Source organism: Phyllostomus hastatus, unplaced genomic scaffold, assembly GCF_019186645.2.
Source record: "Phyllostomus hastatus isolate PE091 unplaced genomic scaffold, TTU_PhHast_1.1 phas_scaffold_39, whole genome shotgun sequence".
Taxonomy (NCBI): Eukaryota; Metazoa; Chordata; class Mammalia; order Chiroptera; family Phyllostomidae; genus Phyllostomus; species Phyllostomus hastatus.
Window position 1 is genome coordinate 33,320,357 of NW_025334028.1, and position 21,242 is coordinate 33,341,598.

Genomic DNA, 21,242 nt, shown 5'->3' on the forward strand with positions numbered 1-21,242 from the left:
TCTATTGTACATGTTGCCTACAAGAGACTTACTTTAGAGGTAAGGACATACATGAGTGAAAGTAAATGGACAGAAAATCATATTTCATGCAAATGGAATCCCAAGTAAAGTTAGGATACCAATACCTGTATCAGACAAAACTGACTGTAAAACAACGACTGCAATAAGACTCAAAGAGATGGTACATGATGATAAAAGTGTCAATTCAACAGGAGGAAATATCTATGCACCCAACATAATAGGAACACATAAATGTATAAAGCAAATATTAACAGACCTAAAGGGAGAAATACTCAGCAATGTAATAATATTAGGAAGCTTTAATACTCCATTTACATCAATGAATAGATCATCCAGACATGTTAAGGAAACATCAACCTTAAATGACACATTAGACCGGATGAACTTAAGATATATACAGAACATTCCATCCAAAAGCCAATAACACACACACACACATTCTCAAGTGGACAGGAAACATTCTCCAGGGTAGAGCACATCTTAGGCCACAAAACAAATCTTAACAAATTTAACAAGACTGAAATCACATCAAGCACCTTTTGTGACCACAATGGTATGAAACTAGAAATCAATCACAGAGAACTAGAAAAGTCACAAGTATGTTGAGATTAAACAACATGCTGCTGAATAACCAACAAGTCAAAAAAAATAATAAATAAAAAATACCTTAAGACTAATGAAAATGGAAACACAACATGCCAAAACTTATGGGATCCAGCAAAAGCAGTGCTAAGAGGGAAGTTAAATAGCAATAAATGTCTATTCTCAAGAAACTAGAAAAATCTCCACTAAACAACCTAACTTTATACCTCAGACAACAAGAAAAAGAACAAATGAAGGCCAAGATTAGTAGAGGGAAGGAAATAAAAAAGATTAGAGTAGAAATAAATGATATACAGACTCCAAAGACAATAGAATATATCAATGAAACCAAGATCCAGTTTACAAAAATATAGACACAATTGACAAACCTTTAGCTACACTCACCAAGAAAAACAGAGAGAGGATTCAAATGAATAAGACCAGGAATGAAAGAGGAGACATTACAACTGATTCCACAGAAATAAAAAGGATCATAAGAGACTACTATGAACAATGTTAAATCAACTAATTAGAAAACCTATAAGAAATTTATCCAAATTCCTAGATACATACAACCTTCCAAGACTAAATCATGAAGAAATACAATACCTAAACAGACCAATTACTAGTAAGGAGAATGAATCAGTAATAAAAAATCTACCAAAGAAAAAAAAAGTTTAGGACCAAACAGCTTCACTGATGAATCTACCAAATATTCAAAGGCAAATTAGTCACAAGCCTTCTCACACTCTTCAAAGAAAACAGAAGATGAGGAAACACTTCCAAACTTATTTTATGAGGCTAGCATTACCCTGACTAAAATCAGACAAGGATGCCACAAGAAAAGAAAATTGTAGGACAATGTCCCTGATAACATAGATGCAAAAATCTTCAACAAAATATTAGTAAATCCAATTCAACAATACATTAAAAGGATAATACACCATAAGCAAGCAGCATTTATACCACAAATGCAAAGATGGTTCAACATCCACAAATTAATCAATGTGCTACAGCATGTTAACAAAATGACTGATAAAAATATCACATGGGGACTTCCGGTCAAGATGGAGACATAGGTAGACACACTGTGCCTCCTCGCACAACCAAAATAAAGACAACAATTTAGAAACAAAATAACAACCAGAACTGACAGAAAATTGAACTGAATGGAAGTCCAACAACCAAGGAGTTAAAATAGACACATTCATCCAGACCAGTAGGCAGGGTGAAGTTGGGCGGGCAGGCAGAGAGGGGTTGCGGCACAAAAAGCGGTGGCACATGGCACTCAAGGCACCCCAGGTATGCAAGACAGCAGCAGGCGGACCCTAGGTGTGCAGGCAGCAACTGGCAGACCCTGGGTGCTGGGTGGCAATGAGCAGACCCATCGAGGCAGCAACTGTGAAGCGAGACACTGTGTGCAAGGCGGGTGGCTGACCTGGCCATCCCACATTTGCGCGCAGATAAACCAGGCAAAACTGGGGAGCAAGACAGACTGAGCAGCCCAGGGTCCCAGTGCCGGGATATAAAGCCTCAAAACACCGATTGAAAATACCTGTGGGGGTTGGGGTGGAGGGAGATACTTCCAGCCTCACAGGAGATTTCACTGGACAGACCCAGAGGGTCCTAGAATGTACACAAGCCCACCCCCATGGAAATTAGCACCAGAAAGACCCAGTTTGCTTGGGGGAAGTGATAGAAGGGACTGAAATCTGATAGAGAGCAGAGCAAGTGTCACTGTTCCCTCTTGGACCCCTCCCCACATACTAAGTCACAACCCAGCCACATGGGTTGCCCCGCCCTGGTGAACACCTAAGACCCCACCCCTCATACGTAACAGGTGTGACAAAACAAAGCAAAACAAAAAATGGCTCAAATGGAAAAACAGAGCAAAGCTCCACAGCAAATACAACTAAGCCACCAAGAGATAGCCAACATATCAGATGCACAGTTCAAAGCATTGGTGATCAAGATGCTCACACAATTGGTTGAATTTGGTTGCAAATTAGATGAAAAATGAAGGCTACGCTAAGTGAAATGAAGGAAAATGCACAGGGAACAATAGTGATGGGAAGAAAACTGGGACTCAAATCAATGGAGTGGACCAGAAGGAAGAAACATCCAGCCAGAAAAGAATGAAGAAACAAGAACTCAAAAAAATGAGAAGAGGCTTAGGCACCTCCAGGACATCTTTAAATGTTCCAACATCCAAATTATAGGGGTACCAGAAGGGGAAGAGGAAGAGCAACAAGTGGAAAACTTATTTGAACAAATAATAAAGGAGAACTTCACCAATCTGGCAAAGGAAATAGACTTCCAGGAAGTCCAGGAAGCTCAGAGAGTCCCAAAGAAGTTGGACACAAGGAGAAACACACCAAGGCACATCATAATTACATTAGCCAAGATAAAAATGAAGGAGAGAATCCTAGAAGCAGCAAGAGATAAGGAGACAGTAACCTACAAAGGAGTTCCCATCAGACCATCAGCTGATTCCTCAAAAAAGACCTTACAGGCAAGAAGGGGCTGGAAAGATTCCAAGTCATGAAAGGCAAGGACCTACATCCCAGATTGCTCTATCCAGCAAAGCTTTCATTTAGAATGGAAGGGCAGATAAAGTGCTTCTCAGATAAGGTCAAGTTAAAGGAATTCATCATCACCAAGCCCTTATTATATGAAATGTTAAAGGGACTTATCTAAGAAAAAGAAGATAAAAAAACATGTATAGTAAAATGACAGCAAACTCACAATCATTAACAACCACACCTAAAACAAAACAAAAACAAAAAACTAAGCAAACTAGAACAGGAACAGAACCACAGAAATGAAGATCACATGGAGGGTTAGCAACAGGGGAGTGAAAGGAGGAGAGAGGGGGAAAAGGTATGGAGAATAAGTAGCATAGATGGTAGGTAGAAAATAGACAGGGGGAGGGCAAGAATAGTATGGGAACTGCAGAAGCTAAAGAACTTACGACACATGGACATGAACTAAAGGGGGGAATGTGGGTGGGAGAGGGCGTGCAGGGTGGAGGGGAATGAAGGGGAGAATGGGACAACTGTAATAGCATAACCAATATATTGAAAAATATCATATGATCATCTCAATGGACACAAAAAACTCTGACAAAATTCAACATCCATTTATGATAAAAACTCTCAACAAAGTGAGTGTAAGGAATGTATCTCAATACAATAAAGGCCATATGACAAGCTAACATCATAGTTAATGGTGAAAAGCTAAAAGCCTTTCCTCTAAGTTTAAGAAGACAATGCCACTTTTATTCAACAACCCTAAAGATTCCACCAAAAAAAAACCTGTTGGAATAAATGAATTCAGTAAGGTTTCAGATACAAAAGTCAATTGCATTTCTATACATTAATAATGAACTATCAGAAAGAGAAATTAAGAAGACAATTCCACTTAAAATAGCATCAAAAAGAATAAAATATTGGGAAATAAGATTAACCCAAGAGGTGAAAGACATGTACACTAAAAACTGTAAGACACTGATGAGAGAAGTCGCAGATACAAATACATGGGAAAATATTCTGTGCTTGTGGACTGGAAGAATTAACAAAGGCTCCTTGCAGTACGATGTCTGCATCAACCTCAAGGGAGGGCCCTCCAGCAGCAAAAAGATTATGACTTGCTGAAGGCTCAGATGATGGTTAGTGTTTTTTAGAAATAAAGTATGTAAATTTAAGGTAATTGCACTGTTTTTTGGACATTATTGCATACTTAATAGACTACAGTATAGTGTAAACGTAACTTTTACACGGAAAAAGTAAACATTCATGAGACTCAGTTTATTGAGATGGTCACTTTACTGCAGTGGTTTGGAACTAAACCTGTGGTGTCTCCAAGGTTTGTCTGTATTGTTAAAATGCCCATACTACCCAAATCAATCTAGAGACTCAATGCAATCCATATCAAAATTTCAACAGCATTTTTCACAGAAATAGAACAACTTCAAAATTTGTATGAAACAACAAAAGACCCCAAATGGCAAAGGCAATGTTGAGAAAGAAGAACAAAGATGGAGGTATCATATTCTCTGCCTTTAAACTATATTACAAACTACAGTAACCAAAACAGTGTGGTACTAGCATAAAAATAAACACATACATCAAGTAAATGGAAAAGACCCCAGAAATAAACCTACACATACAGTCAATTAATTTATGGCAAATGAGCCAAGAATATACAATGGGGAAAAGACAGGATTTTCAACTTACAGTGTTGGGAAATTGGACAGCTGCAAGCAAAAGAATAAAACTAGACCTAGACCTAGGTCTTACACCATACACAATAAATTAACTCAAACCCAGACTGGTGTGGCTCAGTTGGTTGGGCATATCCTGTAAAACAAAAGGTCACCAGTTCGATTCTCAGTTAGGGCACATACCTGACTTGTGGGTTTGGTCCCTAGTTGGGGTACATACAAGAGGCAACCAATCAATGTTTCTCACATTGTTGTTTCTCTCCTCTCTCTCTCCCTACCTTCTCTTTTCTTTAAAAATATAATAAATAAAATCTTTTTTACAATTAACTCAAAATGGAGTAATGATTAGAATATAAGACCTGATACCATAAAAGTCTTAGAAGAAAACATAGGCAGTAACTTCCTTGACATCAGTCTTGATGATTTTTTGGATTTGGCAACAAAAGCAAAAATAAACAAGTGGGACTACGTCAATCTTCTGCACAGCACTGGAAACCATCAACAAAATAAAAAGACAAGCTATTGTACTAAATGGGAGAAGAAATTCACAAATGATGAATGATAATGGGTTAATATCCAAAATACATAAAGAACTCATATAATTTGACCAACCCCCCACAATCTCATTTAAAAATGAGCACAGGATATGAATAGACATTTTTCCAAAGACAACATACAGATAAACAATAGGTATACAAAAAGTGCTCAACATCACTAATTATCAGGGAAATGCAAACCAAAAACCACAATGAACTATCACTTCACACCTGTTAGAATGGCTATTATGAAAAAGACAGGAGATAGCAAATGCTGGCAAGGATGTGGATAAAAGGGAACCCTTGTGCACTGTTGGTGGGGAGGTACTGGGTTGCCCAAAAAGTTCATTTGTTTTTTCCCATAAGATGGCTCTAGCAGCACTTAGTTGTCTTTAACTTCATTCAAAACAATTTTGTTAGATTGTATTGTAACAGCTGTCATATCAGTGTGCATATAAAAAGCTAATCAAAACTGGTGAATTTTTGTGTAGCTATTTTAATATTGAAAATATAAGAAAATAAGCAACATATTCAGCATATTATGCTTTATTATTTCAAGAAAGGTGAAAATGCAACTGAAACACAAAAACAGATTTATGCAGCATATGGAGAAGGTGTGTGACTGATGGAACATTTCAAAAGTGGTTTGTGAAGCTTTGTGCTAAAGGTTTCTTGCTGGATGATGCTCCAAGGTTGGGCAGACCAGTTGAACTTGACAGTGATCAAATCAAGACATTGAGAACCATCAATGTTATACCATGGGGGAGACAGTCAACAGACTCAAAATATCCAAATCAATAAAGTTATTGGTACAAATGAAAAATGTATCTTCTATTTTATGGAAAAAACCATATGGACTTTTTGGCTAACCCAATATTTGGTGCAGCCACTATGAGAAACAGTATGGAAGTTTATTTAAAAATTCAACATAGAATTTTTAAATTCTATGATCTAGCAATTCCATTCTGGGTATTTATCCAAAGAGGACAAAAATACTAACTCAGAGAGACATATGCACCCCCTATATTCACTGCAGCATTGTTTACAATAATGAAGGTATGGAAACAATCTAAATGTCCATTGATGAATGAATGGATAAAGAGAATGTGGCATATATAAACAATGGAATACTACTCCATCATAAAAAAGAATGAAATCTTGCCATCTGCAACAACATGGATGGACCTAGAGGGTATTATGCTAAAAGAAACAAGTCAAAGAGATATATACAAATAGCATATGATTTCACTTATATGTAGAATAAAAAAAAACACAAAAACCTCCACTAAGCTTATAGATAGAGAGAACAGACTGGTGGTTGCTAGAGATGGAGGAGTGGAAAGAGTCAAAAGGCACAAATTTTCAGTTGTCAAATAATTAAGTCACAGGGATGTAATATATAGCTTGGCAACTATAGTTAATAATACTGTATTGTATATCTAAAAGTTGGGAATTAGAGATGAAATTCTGCCAGATTTAAGGCAGGGTAAACAGATATTTTGACTGGGAGAACAGACATTGAAACTCTGAAACAGCAATGTACCTCTCAGGGGGGAAAAATGATGTAGAAATTATATAAACACTATGTTATTATGTATAAATTTTAACTTTCCTTTGGTTTGAGAGAGGAGTAAGCACCATGTGGAGAGTGTAACTCTGAGGGGGAGGTGGATGGATGAGGAAAGGCAATCAGAAGTCATGTGGAATATAGTGGCTATTTAACCTGGAGACTGTGGTGGGGGCTTGCGAAGCACATCACCAACATTGCAAAAGTAAAAAATAAAAAAGATACAGAAGGTTGCCCCATGCTTTTCTAGCTTAAGTCTAAATCTCTTGAAACATTTTGGGCAAAAATCAAGTTGTAAATCAAGAGAGAGAGAGACAGACAGACACTGCACCAAAGCAAAAACAGTGAGCAGATCTCTCATTAATATTAAGGAGAAGGTAGAGAAGAAAGACTGAGTTTTGGAAGCAGGGCTAAAAGGAAGGTAGTTGCTCAGCATGATTTACTTTTATTAATTTAACATGATGAAATGCGATGTGTTCTCTTCATATGCTTTTTAATTTATATTGGTAAATGGAAAGCATAAGATTTTTAAAATGAGTTTGCTTATAACCTTCATTCACCATCTATATTTTCTACTGAAGATCCTGTTTCTCACTGGGAATTCTGCTGCCTGAGGGGTTTGAGGAAGCTACATTATAGAGCTGAATGTAAACCACATACTGCAAATGGTCTAGCCCTTTGATTATACCAAGTTACTTGGTATTAGAACAATTCTACTCAATGAACTTTTCTCTGCATCTTTTCAGCAACATCCAATCATTAAGTGTTCATCTATATAGTGTTTCTACATAACACTGTTTTCCAGTTTTCATCATAGTAATCAACACTTTCATTTTACATCCTTATAAATTACAATCTTACATTTGGAAAGCCATTGCTTTTTTATATTCCTTTACCAAAGTAAAAACAAAGATTGACTTGTAACATATGTCTAATGCAGATGACTACAATACTACAAAATATAGATGACTGAAAGCAGGAGCTGAGATGCCTTGGTGTAGACATATGCACTCCACATTTTCACAGATATCATCAGTCTTTATCTGACACTTCAAATTTACCTTAGGAGAGTCAACACTAGTCTGTTCTCTATTCCATCAGTAGAAGCAGCAGGGCCATACTTCCAATGCAGATCACAAGCCCTTAGAACTGGCTTTCACTCAGCTTTGATCCCCAAGCCTTAGCACCGTGCCTGTGCTTCAAACACGCTAAGCAGTGACTGTGGCTAACAGATGAGTGCTGCGCTCATGTGCCCAGAGAAGCTCCGAGGAACCGGGTGAGGAGCAGCAGTTCCAAGCACACAGCCGGCTCCATGGCTGAATGTGGCAAGAGGCGAGGCTCACACAGGAGAGTATTCTATCTTTCTGACAGGATAAAACCAATTTCCAAGAGCAGAATTTTTTAAAAAATCAAGTTTATGTCTCATCATGAGTGAAATACAATTTATCCACTTAGATATGCTTGACAATGTCATAAAAACAAGGCTATGAAACATCTGTTCTGAATCCCTGTCCCATCTCTGGCCTCGGGATGCACAGGAGAGTGATGACTATGCCTCCATGGCTGATGCTTCCTGGGGTCTCATCCCCCTCCCTGGAAGTCTGGGCTCTATGTTATTTAATGTAACGTCTGATTCTTCACATTGACTGCTAATGCAGACATCAATTTCTTTCCTACTTGCAATTAGAAGAGTGTTGTTGTCATAACAAAATTCAAAGTTAAAAAAAAAGGTAATTTAACCTCATGCATGCAGGTATAATATGAGCCATTTTGGTCTTTTAGTTATTAAGCTGGTTTCTTTGCAAAGCTACACCAGATAATGTGCAAAAACCTGACAATCTGTTTTTTTGTGGTCCCTTACCCATGGGACAAAGGAAGGGATCTCTCTGCTACATACAGTTAACTATTTTTAAAAAATTACAAACTACATTAAACGTATTGAATGAAAAATTAAGGAAAGATCTCTCAATTTCTGAAAAAGCACTTTGCAAACAGATTTTGTTTCTCCTGAATTATACATGTCAAAGTATTTATACATACTTTGATACATATTGATACATATTCTTTAATTACCAACCCTTCCTTAAAACCAGGAATTTCAAGAATATCACATATATTCCAACATCTTGTTAGAGTGATGATCGCTAAATTTTTGGATCCATTTCTGGATTTTACTAAAAAAAATTTAACAAATGATTTCTCATATTCACATATGAAAATAACTTTTCTAAAACATTTCCTTTCAGATTCCACTTATTTGGGGACTAGAATTATAAAAGCAGCACTAACATAAATTAGCCACCCTGAAAGTGGCAGGTATGTGCATAAGCAAACAGAGGCAGACAAGCCTTATATGATTACCGTAAGTGAGGATGTACAGAGGTTTCCCATTTGTGTCCATCGTGGTCAAGCATGGGGCCTTTGGTGAGATGGTCCCCCATCGCTGTAATGCGGCTTCTAAAGATGGGGGCCAATTTGTAACCACACCCAGCTGCTCCCCTCGCATGGCCAACATCTGTGCTCCCTCCGGCTTTGGCTGGTTCGGATCTGGTTGTTGAACTAAACACATGTGGACACAAGAAGTTTCAGAAAAAATACATTCATGTGTTCACTATGAACACATTTTTATTCCTTTAAAGGAAGGTAGGAGGCTTATACTTAAAGTATAAATTTATTAGTGCACAGAAAATACATACACATGCTTTTCTAGAATCAGGACTATGACCCAGATACTGTCCTCATGGATGTAATGGAGGCACATAATTCTTATAACTTCCCAGGCAATGTCGGGTGGGATACTTAGGGAGACACGAGTGCATCTGCAAACTGACAGCAAGTAGGGCTATGGATGCGGATGCGCCTGGAGTCTAGGATGACAACAACTATGTTACAAATATCAATGGTCAACATAGGCTAGTAATTCTGGACCCCAAAGAGCTCAAATCTTTTAAGCTGACATTTATTTTGCCCTTAAATACTGAGGTGTAAATTCAAATTTGCTACGACTACTACAAATAATGAGCAAAGATCACACTTTCTTGAGTAAAACAAAAATAAATGGCTCATGATAAAATGCAATTTGCCCCACTGTTTAGATAGGTGAGAAGTTGAGGGTTTTTTTTCTCATTTCTGGAAGAGGTTTCAGTCTCACAGTTTATGACTGACTGACGATTTCCACCTGCTGGGCAGAAAATCAGCTACATCCTATTTGTGATATAAAGAATGAGAACACACAGAGTTTGTGTTTGATATAATTTTTTTGTTTTGACTTTAAGTGATTTGTATGTGGCTCAGTTGGTTAAAACAGAGATCATGGGTTTGATCCTGATCATGACAAATGCATAGGCTGTAGTCTCTGCCCCTCTCAGGGTGTGTATGAGAGGCAACCAATCCATGTCTCACTCTCACATCCATGTTTCTCTACATCTCTCCTTCCCTCCCTTCCTTTCTAACATTAATTATAAATAAGCTACGAGCCCTTGGGGGTTAAGAAACCCACTCTTGGGTTTGTACAAGGTGGAGTGGGATGGGACAGGCTACATGCTCACTGCATTCCTCCTAAGCTTATTCAGAGGGAACTGTGTACCTGTCAGCAACGTTTTCTATGATTTACTCGCATTTCTGGAACCTGACAGGGTCCTTAGAAAGAGGTCTGCCTTGTGGGACAGTACTTGCTTTTACATGACTTGCAGAAATAGCACCTATGGTCTCTAGATAAAATTCCCATCTTCTAGTGAATGCCAAGATTATTGTTCTTAAAAAGTAAAACAGCCTTGGTAGAAAAAAGTACCATTATAGTTTATGGGAGCATAGGGGTGTTGAAATAAATGGGGGTAGAAAAGGGGTCTCTCACCTTCTAATAATTCTTCGAAGTCATCGACGAAGAATTCCCGTAATGGCGGCCGTTTCGGTCGTTTGAGGGTATTGACAAGCTGTTGAATTTTTGCGGATACCCGGCTACTTACTGGCACTCCTGAAAAACAGAACCGTGGGACAGATGACTGATTTCCATCCACCCCACCTGAACAGGCACCACAGGGCTGAGACACCCATGCCCACTGCCCCATCTCAGGGCTGAGAGAAGCAGGGATGGCACTGAGACTGACTCAGTGTCCCTCAAAGTGCCACCTAGGACAATGTGCCAAGTAAAGACGTTCTACTGGATGGACAGTCACAGTGCACTGACCCTGCTGAGAAGTCGTGAGAAGGTAGAGACTCAGCAGAAACAGTTCTCTTTCACAACTTCACAAGCCATCCTGATCCGGAGGTGTTAGGGAGAGCTCTGACCATAGATCGGGCTTGGACCCACCTCTAATTCCTAAAACTGGGCTTGTCACCTTCTCATTCATCCTGTCTCTGGCCCCTTTTTTCAAGGAGACCACAGAGCTGAGGAAGCAGAGAGATTCTCCCTGAGTCCTTGGCCTCACTGGGCAAGAGAACATTCTGATGAAGACATCCAATTTGGGTGCCCTGCAGTGCCTGCATTGCCACCCCCCAGCACGCACACCTCCTGATAAAAGCAAGTGCCTTGTAGACCCTATCCACACAAGTGTCCCTTCCAAGTGTCTCAGTTGCATGCTCCTGAGTGAGCATTCAGGCAATGCATTCTAGAACCACAGCAATTAGCCTCTAAATTCAATTTTTGCATGACAGAATACTAGCATATATTTATCCATGTGTCCTGAGAAACATTAACCCCATGTTACAATAATATACTTCTTACAACAATGAGTGTGACATCATTTTGAAAATCAAGTGACATGATCATTGGAAAAGGCAAGAAGTTTTAAAATTTTTAAATAAATAACCCAAATTAATGAATAAGAAGAGTACCAAGATGCTTAACTGTTCAAATGCACCCACTGCAGGCCAATCTCATTCCACTGGAAGGTGCTTGGAAACCCACACCTGGTGAGCGTGGGTGTGGAAACTTCATTACTCTCCCAGTCTAAGGACCACAGCTGAAGGGGGCTCCCCCATAATGACTGAAGAGGAGCCCTTATTCTCCACTGTAGGTATCATAAAAAACCTCAGCTTTTGGGGTGTGAACATGACAGAATTCAAGGAAATTTTTCTATCAAATCAGAAACATTTTCATAGGTAATCTCAAAATACTCAATGTGAACCTTCAGAATTGAGACATTAAATATTTTATAGTTTTGAAAATATATAAAAATATATAACCCAGAATTATCAGTCTCTACACACATTATTTCTTCATTAAATAGTCTTTGTTAATTTGGTTTAGATGAACCTGAGATCATTTTACAACGCCACTGGTTTTCCAACTCAGCGTAGAATATGTGAGAATCATTCTAAGACCTGCCTGGCCCAGAGTTTATCATGAGTTAGGTTTGGTGTGTGGCCCAGAATCTGCTTTCTACAAGTGCCCCAAGTGATTCTGAGACAAGAGGTCATCATGCTGAAAAACTCTGAACTGGACAATATGTGACTCAAATGGAATCATGTGGACAACAAATGAACTTATGTGGGAGAGCAGGTAAAGATAATAGACTTCAAAAACAACAAAGTTACTAAAATGGTAGTGACTAGAATAACAGTTAATGGTCAATTTTAAAAATAACAAATTTAGCACAGAACTAAAGCAAACACTGAAACCGAAAGTGTTCCAGGAAAATCAATCATATGGGACACTGGAGTGACTTCAAATGTACTAACAGGAGCCCATGAGCTGCACTGACTTTGGGCTCTGCCCATTATAGAGAGACGTGCTGCCTATTAAGAGACTGGGGGCAGGACTTCCTCGTCACCTCTGAATCACATGGCATCACGGACAGGGTGGCAGGTGGTTGGTGGGCATACCAGCCCTACTTTGGCCATATTCCACAAAAACAGCATTTCATGTCACCATTGGGTTCTATTATAACTTTCATGACCCAGGCAGGACTGAGATGTTGGGAAAGAAAAATAACACATGAAGTTCATGTTCGAGTCTGCTACTTCAGACTGGGTAATGGAAATGGCCACCATAATCAGAATACACAAAGATTAATGATATGAGGAATAAAAAAACACCCCTACTACTGCATTTTATCAAATCACTAATACTTTTTTCCAATATGGATAAAAAGACCCTCTAACCTCTAAATTCTAGAGCAGCATATTGGCCCATATCTGTCAATTTGTTTACATTAACCTACATTCTGCCCTTCTAGGTAACTGTTCACATTCTTAATGCCTGCACACTCATTTGTTAATTGCTGAACCAACTTTAGTTATTCATTAGCAAATACATCAGAATCTTTAACTCTTGGCCAACTTGGAGATGATTTATATTTCTTGTGACTATGCCACCTTGTATGGGAGGCTTGTAAGCTGTGAGTTGACTGTTTATCTAGAAGAAACACATCCAATCTTCATCTGAAAGAGAAGCTGGTGGAATTGAGAGTTTACAGAGGAAGGAAGAAAACGCGGGGAGACATACCATCGCCGGTCTCCATGAGCTCAGCGTTGCCGTACTTTGGTGCTGTCCGCGATGTCGTCGAGCCCTGTGGCCTTTCTACTTGTATCGAGTGTTCTGAGGTGTACGTGGTTACATCAGGAGGTGCAGAGTGATTTTCTGTAAAGAAGCAAATGACAAGTTCTCGGATTATCCTGATGGAGTTACTCTGAAGGCTGAGTAAGAAACAGGGTATCTATAAAGGCCACATCCTGTGAAGAGACCATAATTCTGAATCAAAGTCTACTACAAAAATCTCAGCATAAAGATGATCTTAAAGATAATTCACACTGCTCAAAATGAAACAGAATTAAGTAAAACTTCAGACATAACATCCTAACAGGAGCCATGTCAATGAATCAATCACTTTAGCATTTTAACTAGAATAACGTATTTAAGCAGCCAGTAGAAAAAGAGATATTGAAAGTTACATGTTTGTTCATAAAGAACAATTTTCTTGTCTGTCATAGTAGTGGCAGTTAACAACTCAGGCTTCAGAGGTAGACCATCTGCAGTTTGAATTCCAACTCACAAATTCCTCGAGATCTTGGGAAGCACATTTTAACCTCTGTGTGTCTCAGTCTCCTCATCTATCAAGTGGGAATGATAATGGCGACTTCCTTATAGGGGAGGTTATGTGAGTTAATAGCCCATGTTCTGAGGACATTTCTTGATAGAGGCTGACCACTCAAAATAATATTAGCTATTTTGTTTGTTTCAGAAGCATACTGAACACTCACTCAGAGAGCAGGTGTGCACACTCACGTGCACTGATGCTGGTGATGCAGTGAGCTGTGCAGCAGGCTGTCCCCGCAGCGGGCATCGGTGATGATGTCAGCCACTTAAAAGGTTAAGTGGGGAAAGCACAGTTCCTGTATTTGTTTATTTAATTTTATTTTTAAATTACGGCTTACATTCAACATTATTTTGTATTAGTTTCAGCGGTACAGCATAGTAGTTAGACAATCATACACTTTACATAGCATTCTCCCAATATTTATTAAATAACGCAGTCAGGAGAGCATATCAAATGAGACTCCAATGACACTTTCTATATCCTGAGTCCTTATAATGGGTATTATGCTATTAATTTTGACTAGTTAATCTTTATCACATGCAAACTTGTCGAGATTCCATAGTTCCATGCAACAGAAGTGATTTCCCTGTGTTGTAAAAAGGGGAGACAGTATTGGAAAGTACTGGACTGTTCTTCAGTACTCCCTCCTCAGCACCACACGTGGAGGTAGGGGCTGTAAAAACAGTGAAACCACCAATAAAAAGCACAAGAGGAGAAACAGGGCACCAAATTGCTCCTGTAAAGGACACTCTTCACAGTCTGAGAGCTGGAACAAGAAGGCAGAACATCGCCCTCAGCTGAAAACAAGCGTGTCAGGACCTCAAATTTTGGCTGCTCTGTAAATGTGCATACGTGACCACGAGAAGGCTGAGCTTACTGATTGGGGTTATGAATAATTTTAACATGTAGGTGGATCACTGAGGGTAAATAAGAGAGCAAGACAAGAGGACCGTTCAAATCACCTCTTCAATGATTCAGAGACTGTTCATCCTCCCATTCATCTCTACCAGTGCTTTTGCCAAATCAACCTTACTTCATGTGGCAGAATGATCTAATTCTACATGGCCAAGTAGCACACTCACTGGGGCCTCGTATTTCAGATGAAAATACAATAGATGCTGATGGGAACTGAACAGACTTTCAAATTAGAATCTAAAATAAAAGCAGCTATAGTGTGGGTACACTGCATTGCGATTTTATCCAGATTCTCTGGTTTGGGTGATGCTATAGCCTCATCACTGGTGATAAACAGCCAATCCGTCTTTGTGTTGGACGGCAAGAATACTGTCGTGTTTCCATTTTGAAGCTGGAAAAAATGATTCCAACACATCTCGTGATTAAAAAGTAGGAACAGTGACAGCTGGGTGACTTCTAAGTACTTTCCAAATTTATTTAGATGACACCTCCCCTCCCACTCCCTTTCGAACTCCTCGCTTATGCAGTCACTGTGGGATCCATCAGCCCAGCAGCTGCTCCTGTTAGGAAGCCAGAGGACATGCTGATGCGGCAGTGAAGTACTGTAACCTGTTTTACTTTGATAAAGATCAGGATTGCAAGTATTTAACTAGGTTATCTATCTTTGGGGGACTATTTTTTAAAACCTTGGACATAACAGATGTTCAGAAAACATTTGTTGATGGGTAGGAAAAAGTAGAATCAAGTTGAGGGTGAAGGTTCAAAGGCCAAAGATGCTTGCCAGCTCTAGGCACGAGGCCAGTGGAGTCTACTTGCATCAGGAGCATTTTGAAGATTAACCCTCAAAGGGAACTCAGAGGATGCGCAGAGACTTCCGGGGTTAGCACAAGGTCTCCCAGGTTGCCTTTCTAGCTGCTTTCTGATGTAGGGAGGTGTAGGGCACATACACTCTGTGCCTTTTTGACTGTTTTCATATAGATGCTATTTTTTAATTTTTTTCTTAAATGTTTATTTATTTTTAGAGAGAGGAGACAGGAAGGAGAAAAACAGGGAGAGAAATATCTCTCAGTTGCCTCTCGCATACCCCCAAATGGCGACCTGGCCTGCAACCCAGGCATGTGCCCTGACTGGCAATTGAACCAGCGACCTTTTGTTTTGTGGAATGATGCCCAACCCACTAAGCTAGGGCTGTCAGGACCAAAAATAAAATTTCCCTATTGTTCAAACTAACAGCTTTCTCAATGAATTCTAAATGAAAATAAAAAAAAAGAATGTTCATTAGAGCAGGCTTTTATCTTTTGAGCAAGACGCCCCACTGTTTCTTAGATAAATTCCCCAGTCCTTTTGACTCGAGAAAAATGGCAACCATCCTTCTAGCCACCTGTCAAGTGTCACCTCCACTGTGAACACTCCCTGAGAGCTGTCTGTGACACCTTCACATCTGCCCTCAGTGGGGTGGGTTCGGCTTCACCTACCTCTGCTCGGCTTTTGCTATCAGCAGCTGACATGGGTTCCCCATGACTCAGGAATTCAAAATGGGCACAAGAGCAAGGTGGGAAGGAAGTGCCGCTCTGCCATCTTTCATGGCAGCCTCTGCACACTGCTCTGGCAAAATCAGTATATAGGCCTCACCTCAGTCCTTGACCCCCACCCAACCTCTACCCCACACAGGGTTTTAGTCTGTTCCTCTTGCCAGTAATCTACCCCACTTGCACAGCTGTTTCTGGCAGGGACCATTTCCAGGTCCAGGCTAGTTCCCTGCTGAACCTGGCCTTGGAAATCCCTGCTTCCTCGACTCTTCCTAATCACCTGCCCGGGCAGGCGTCCAGCTCAGTCTGGCTTCCTGTGTCCTCCTCAGAAGCTAAAGTAACCCATACCAGCCCACACTGTCTGCTCAGCAAATGCTAGAGAAATAGTTCAAAGAATGAATGAATTAAAGAACAGCTGACGACTAGATAAAATGCATCCAGTTCTAACACCCACTAGAAAGAATTGCCCTTTAATTCTAACTGTATGATTTGAAATCCACAGAGGTCATGGTGGTAACACCCACTTTTTAAGCCATGTTAATTATTTTTCAGTCCCCAAATAAAGAGAACAGTAGAAAATCTGGTTTTAATGTGTAAAAAGCAATCTGTTTGTGGTCCACTGACTGGTGACATACGATGAGTAACATGATCAAAGGAACCAACATTTCTGTACACTAAGAATGCCCCATCCCAGTTTCCTGTCAACTCGACCACTGTTTTCACTAAGAAAGGAAGAAACAAGGTACCTGTGATCTGGGCCCCACCTGGTCTGCCCAGCTGCCCCAGCTTCCTAAAATGACGTGATCATGCCCTTCACATGGTGGTGAAAAACCAGGTCCCTGTGTGAGAACATGGAGGTGAACAAAGTTTAACCACTAGCTGTGATCTCAACAAAAGACAATGGTGAAGGGAAGAGCTGGCTCTTGAGGGAGTCACAATTAGCTGTGCGGCTGGGGGCTCAGCTGGACCACTCACTGCAGCAACATGTCTTCCACGTGCAACCAGCTGGAAGAGAAGACGTTCCTCCTTGGTTTCAGCAGTGAAGTCCACTTTCCCTGGGTCTCCTGGGAAGTGCCTCACAGGGAAGCTCTAACTGGTGTCTTGACTAAAAGTGACACATGACAAAATATCATGTGAGGATTTATCTTCTGATTCCTTTAATAGTGACTCAGGGACAGAGCAATATACTTTGCGTACCTTGTCTCCTGCTGATCAACTTTTCCTATGTGTGTGAGCACGTAAATGCGTGTTTGAGTGTGTGTTTGTGTGAACATGTGAGTGTGATAGTGATAATGGTGATTCACAGCTGCTTTTCAAATGTGCAGGCAAATTACCCATGGACTAAACCTGGAGATGGTCAGAAACAGATTTAAAGGTTCTATGTCAAAACTTCCCTTTCAGCAACGTCCCGAGAGTCAGGGTTGAGTTCAAGATTACACAGGTTCTCACACCTGGAACTGCCTCATGCCCACATTTCTGCCATGAAAATCCCACAGGGCAGTAAATGCAATAGTAGGAAGTAAGTAGGAACTGCAGAAGTGTGTTCTAAGGTAGGTCAGAACAAAAATCTTCCACTTCGGACAAAAGTGTCTGGATATTTGTCCACACTCAAATGTATGATGAAAGGCCCCAACAGCAATGGCAACACGGAAACCTTTACTGTTTGTGTGAAGTTTCATTGCACTTTGTCTGAAAAGAGCTCCCTTTCCATTTGTAACAAGCAATGGAACAAAGAAAGTGAGGAGAGACCCAGACCACAGAGTGTCCCCCAGGCTCTGCCACCAAGCAGATGGGAGTCTGACTCCTCAGGTGGCTGCCAGGAGCATCCTGTCAACTCTAAGCCTCAGTCTTCTGTTTGCAGAATAATAGCATTACTCCTCACTGTGACTGAGGGAAGTAAGTGACAACACACCTTACATCTCTCGTGATGTGATTACTGCCATCAGGGCATCAGGCCCTGGTCGCCCACACCTGCACGCTTCCTCTGCGCTGGTTCTAACCCCTTGTGTGGGGATGCTTTTCCCTCAAGAAAGAATCTGTGAAACTCACATGCAGAAAGTGTAAATGGCTGTGTCACCACTTTGAATTAAATACATTTAAACATTGGAAAAGTAGAGCTAAATAGATGGGTTTTCTCATGTATACCAAAGTGTAGTCAGGTCAGATATTCCTGCAAAACAGGGTGCACAGTGGATAAAGGGTGAGAACACTTGTGGGTCCAAAAGTCATTACTTTAAGTATAAAATCCAAATAAAGAAAATCACTTTTGAGAGATAAAAATCCCCAAAGCATTTTTTGAGAAAAGAGGCAGGATCAGACTGTCTAGCTTTGGGTGTTACTGTCTTTAGGGCACCTACAGACTGGTGCCCTAACAACATTGACAGGGATGCAAGATACAGGACATTGTAAAAGAAGGGTGATAGGGTGGAAGGGGCTGCAATGGTCCAGCTGGGAGGGGAGTGCCTGGAACCAGGGCCCTGGGAGCAGTGAGGGAGAGAGATAAGGCTCGCAAGACCATGAGTAGCCAAATGCCAAGGACACGGGCATGGATGGTACCAGGGAAGGAGGAGCCAAGGGCAGCTGAGGTCACTGGGCCTGCTCCTGGGACTATAACAGCAAGAGAGAAGCTGACCTCAGGGTACAGGGTGTGCCGATGGGTGGTTCCCAGAGGCACTTTGGAATGTGAAAGATTGGTGAGGGACTTCACAGTGGAAAATGCAGGTGTGTGAGTTAAGGAGGAGCAGGTGGCCTTCAAAACTGGGAGAGGATGGAATTGGCAAGAATGGAGGAACAGGGCAAGGAGATGAGCCACCAGGAGGGAAGGAAGGAATCAGAAGTGGGAAGGAAACCAGATGTGGGCAGGCTGGAGCGGAGGTGATCAGTCAGTAACTCCCAAAGCTAGGGTTCACCCAAAGGGCAGCTAAGATGCAAAAGAGCTTAGCACTAAGCTAGCAGATTTGGGAGGAGCTGAGATCCAGAATGAAGGTGAAAGAGTGAAGTCTAGCAATAGAGTCTCCTTTTCCAGGGGGAAGAAAAAGAACATCAAAAAAGAGAGATGGAGACAGAAGATACTTGCTAACCAGCTGGGCAAAGAAGTGTCTGTAGACACTACCCGAGCCCTTACTATGAGGGTTTAGAAGCACAAGATGGTGGTTTATTTTACCTTAAATTCCTTAAAACACACACATATTATTTGTAGCCTTTCAGTGATCTCAACAAAAGGTCAAATGCTGTCAATTCTCTGACTTTTTACTTCTTTTGCTTTACCACAGGAATAAAGTTTTTATTTCTCATTTTTTACATTTTATTATTTTGCCACTGCTTTCTATTTTTTTAATATTTACAGAAAAGCCCCAGATATTCTAGGAACTTATCTTTGTGCCAATATAGAAATTACTGAAATGTCAGACATTAAAAAGCTATATTTAGGTTTACTTTGAGACTTATGTACATGAATCATGCACCCTCTTATAGTCTTGGTAAATTTAATTCTCTTCACTATCATTTTCTCCAGGACTCCATGTGCAAATTCACAAAGAGAAAATCAAATGCGGTAATTAATTTGTTAAAAATTATGTGTTTCTCTTAGCAAGATTCCGACACTTCCTGAGAGGGGAACTGGGTCAGAACACACGCATTTCCAGGGTCGGTGTGAGGGGCAGAGGGGAGGGACTTCAATGCCTGACCCTGAGCAAGTGCTGGGTCAGGCATAAGGGCAGGACCTCAGCCGCTATCTCAGGTTCTAACACACACAGGAAGACATTTTATTATCTAAAAATATTTAATGGTCCCACATTTCTGTTTAATTTTTAACTTATTATGACTTCAAATAGAGTCATAGTGCACATTAGCCAGTGTCCACACTACCAAAAAGTTCTCATACTGAAGTTTAGTACCATCACATTGCATTTGAATGTTACTTTAAAAAATCTGGAAGAAATTTCCTATTTTCTCCTTTTCACTCACAACAGTTCTTAGAGGTACAAAGGAAAGAAATTACTATTCTTTTTTCCCCCACTACAAAACTAGACAATAGAGAAGTGGCTTGTGAAGATGCCAGCAGCCGCGCATGGGAGAAGCAAGACCAGACCCAGCTCTCCTGAGGGCTGCCCGTGTCCTGGCTTTAGACACATGGTCTCATTTCTGATACTACCGAGATGTTTAAAAATCATCACATACAGCTAAAAATGGATCAGAACAGACCTGGACATCATACTTGTTCTTTTTGCACATTGTAAGGACCCACTTCCCTGGCAACCGAGTGGCTGGCACAAGTGCGGGCAGAAGAACGTGCACCTCACTTACCCACATTTGAAACAGCCACACTGCTCATACAATCACTCTCTTTCCCTCTAATAATTCTTGTTTAATCTCCTTTTTCACACTATTTCCAAACATCTCAGGCAATGCTTCCTAATTTTGTGCCTTTTTCAATATAGAAGATCTCACCATAGAACCTACATATAAAATGGCATGAACCACCGGAGAAATCTACATAACTATGCCAGAAAACAGTAGGGATTAAAGCCCTCTGATTCCTTAAATGATTCCCAAATCATGGTAAACACACTTTACAATTCCATGCCTGCTTATTAGCAGTATTAAAATTTCATTTAGGAGCATATTTTAACACAAATAAGAAAAAAACATGTAAACAGATATGGCTGCAAGTTTCCCTAAAGAACAAGTGCATTCCTTTATGAGCAGCAAGCTCCTGAATTCCAGCTGTAGGAGAAATCTGGGATGCTGAGAAATAATAAAACCAATGGTTTCACAGAACAGGAAAATCAAAGCACAAAGCAGACCAGGAGCTAGAGTGGGACTCTTTGTGGA

At 40.4% G+C, this 21,242-nt stretch overlaps 1 protein-coding gene across 13 annotated transcripts in view; it reads right to left on the bottom strand.

Annotated features, from left to right (window-relative positions):
* Window positions 1-21,242, bottom strand: part of DIP2C (disco interacting protein 2 homolog C) — a 446,223-nt gene that overhangs the window by 148,981 nt on the left and 276,000 nt on the right. For all 13 annotated transcript variants that reach the window (XM_045820044.1, XM_045820049.1, XM_045820039.1 and 10 more), the window contains 3 exons: window positions 13,374-13,508; window positions 10,782-10,901; window positions 9,290-9,487 (listed from right to left, as the gene is read on the bottom strand). In XM_045820044.1, coding sequence (XP_045676000.1) covers window positions 9,290-9,487; window positions 10,782-10,901; window positions 13,374-13,508 — 453 coding nt within the window. The remainder of the gene's footprint in view (window positions 1-9,289; window positions 9,488-10,781; window positions 10,902-13,373; window positions 13,509-21,242) is intronic.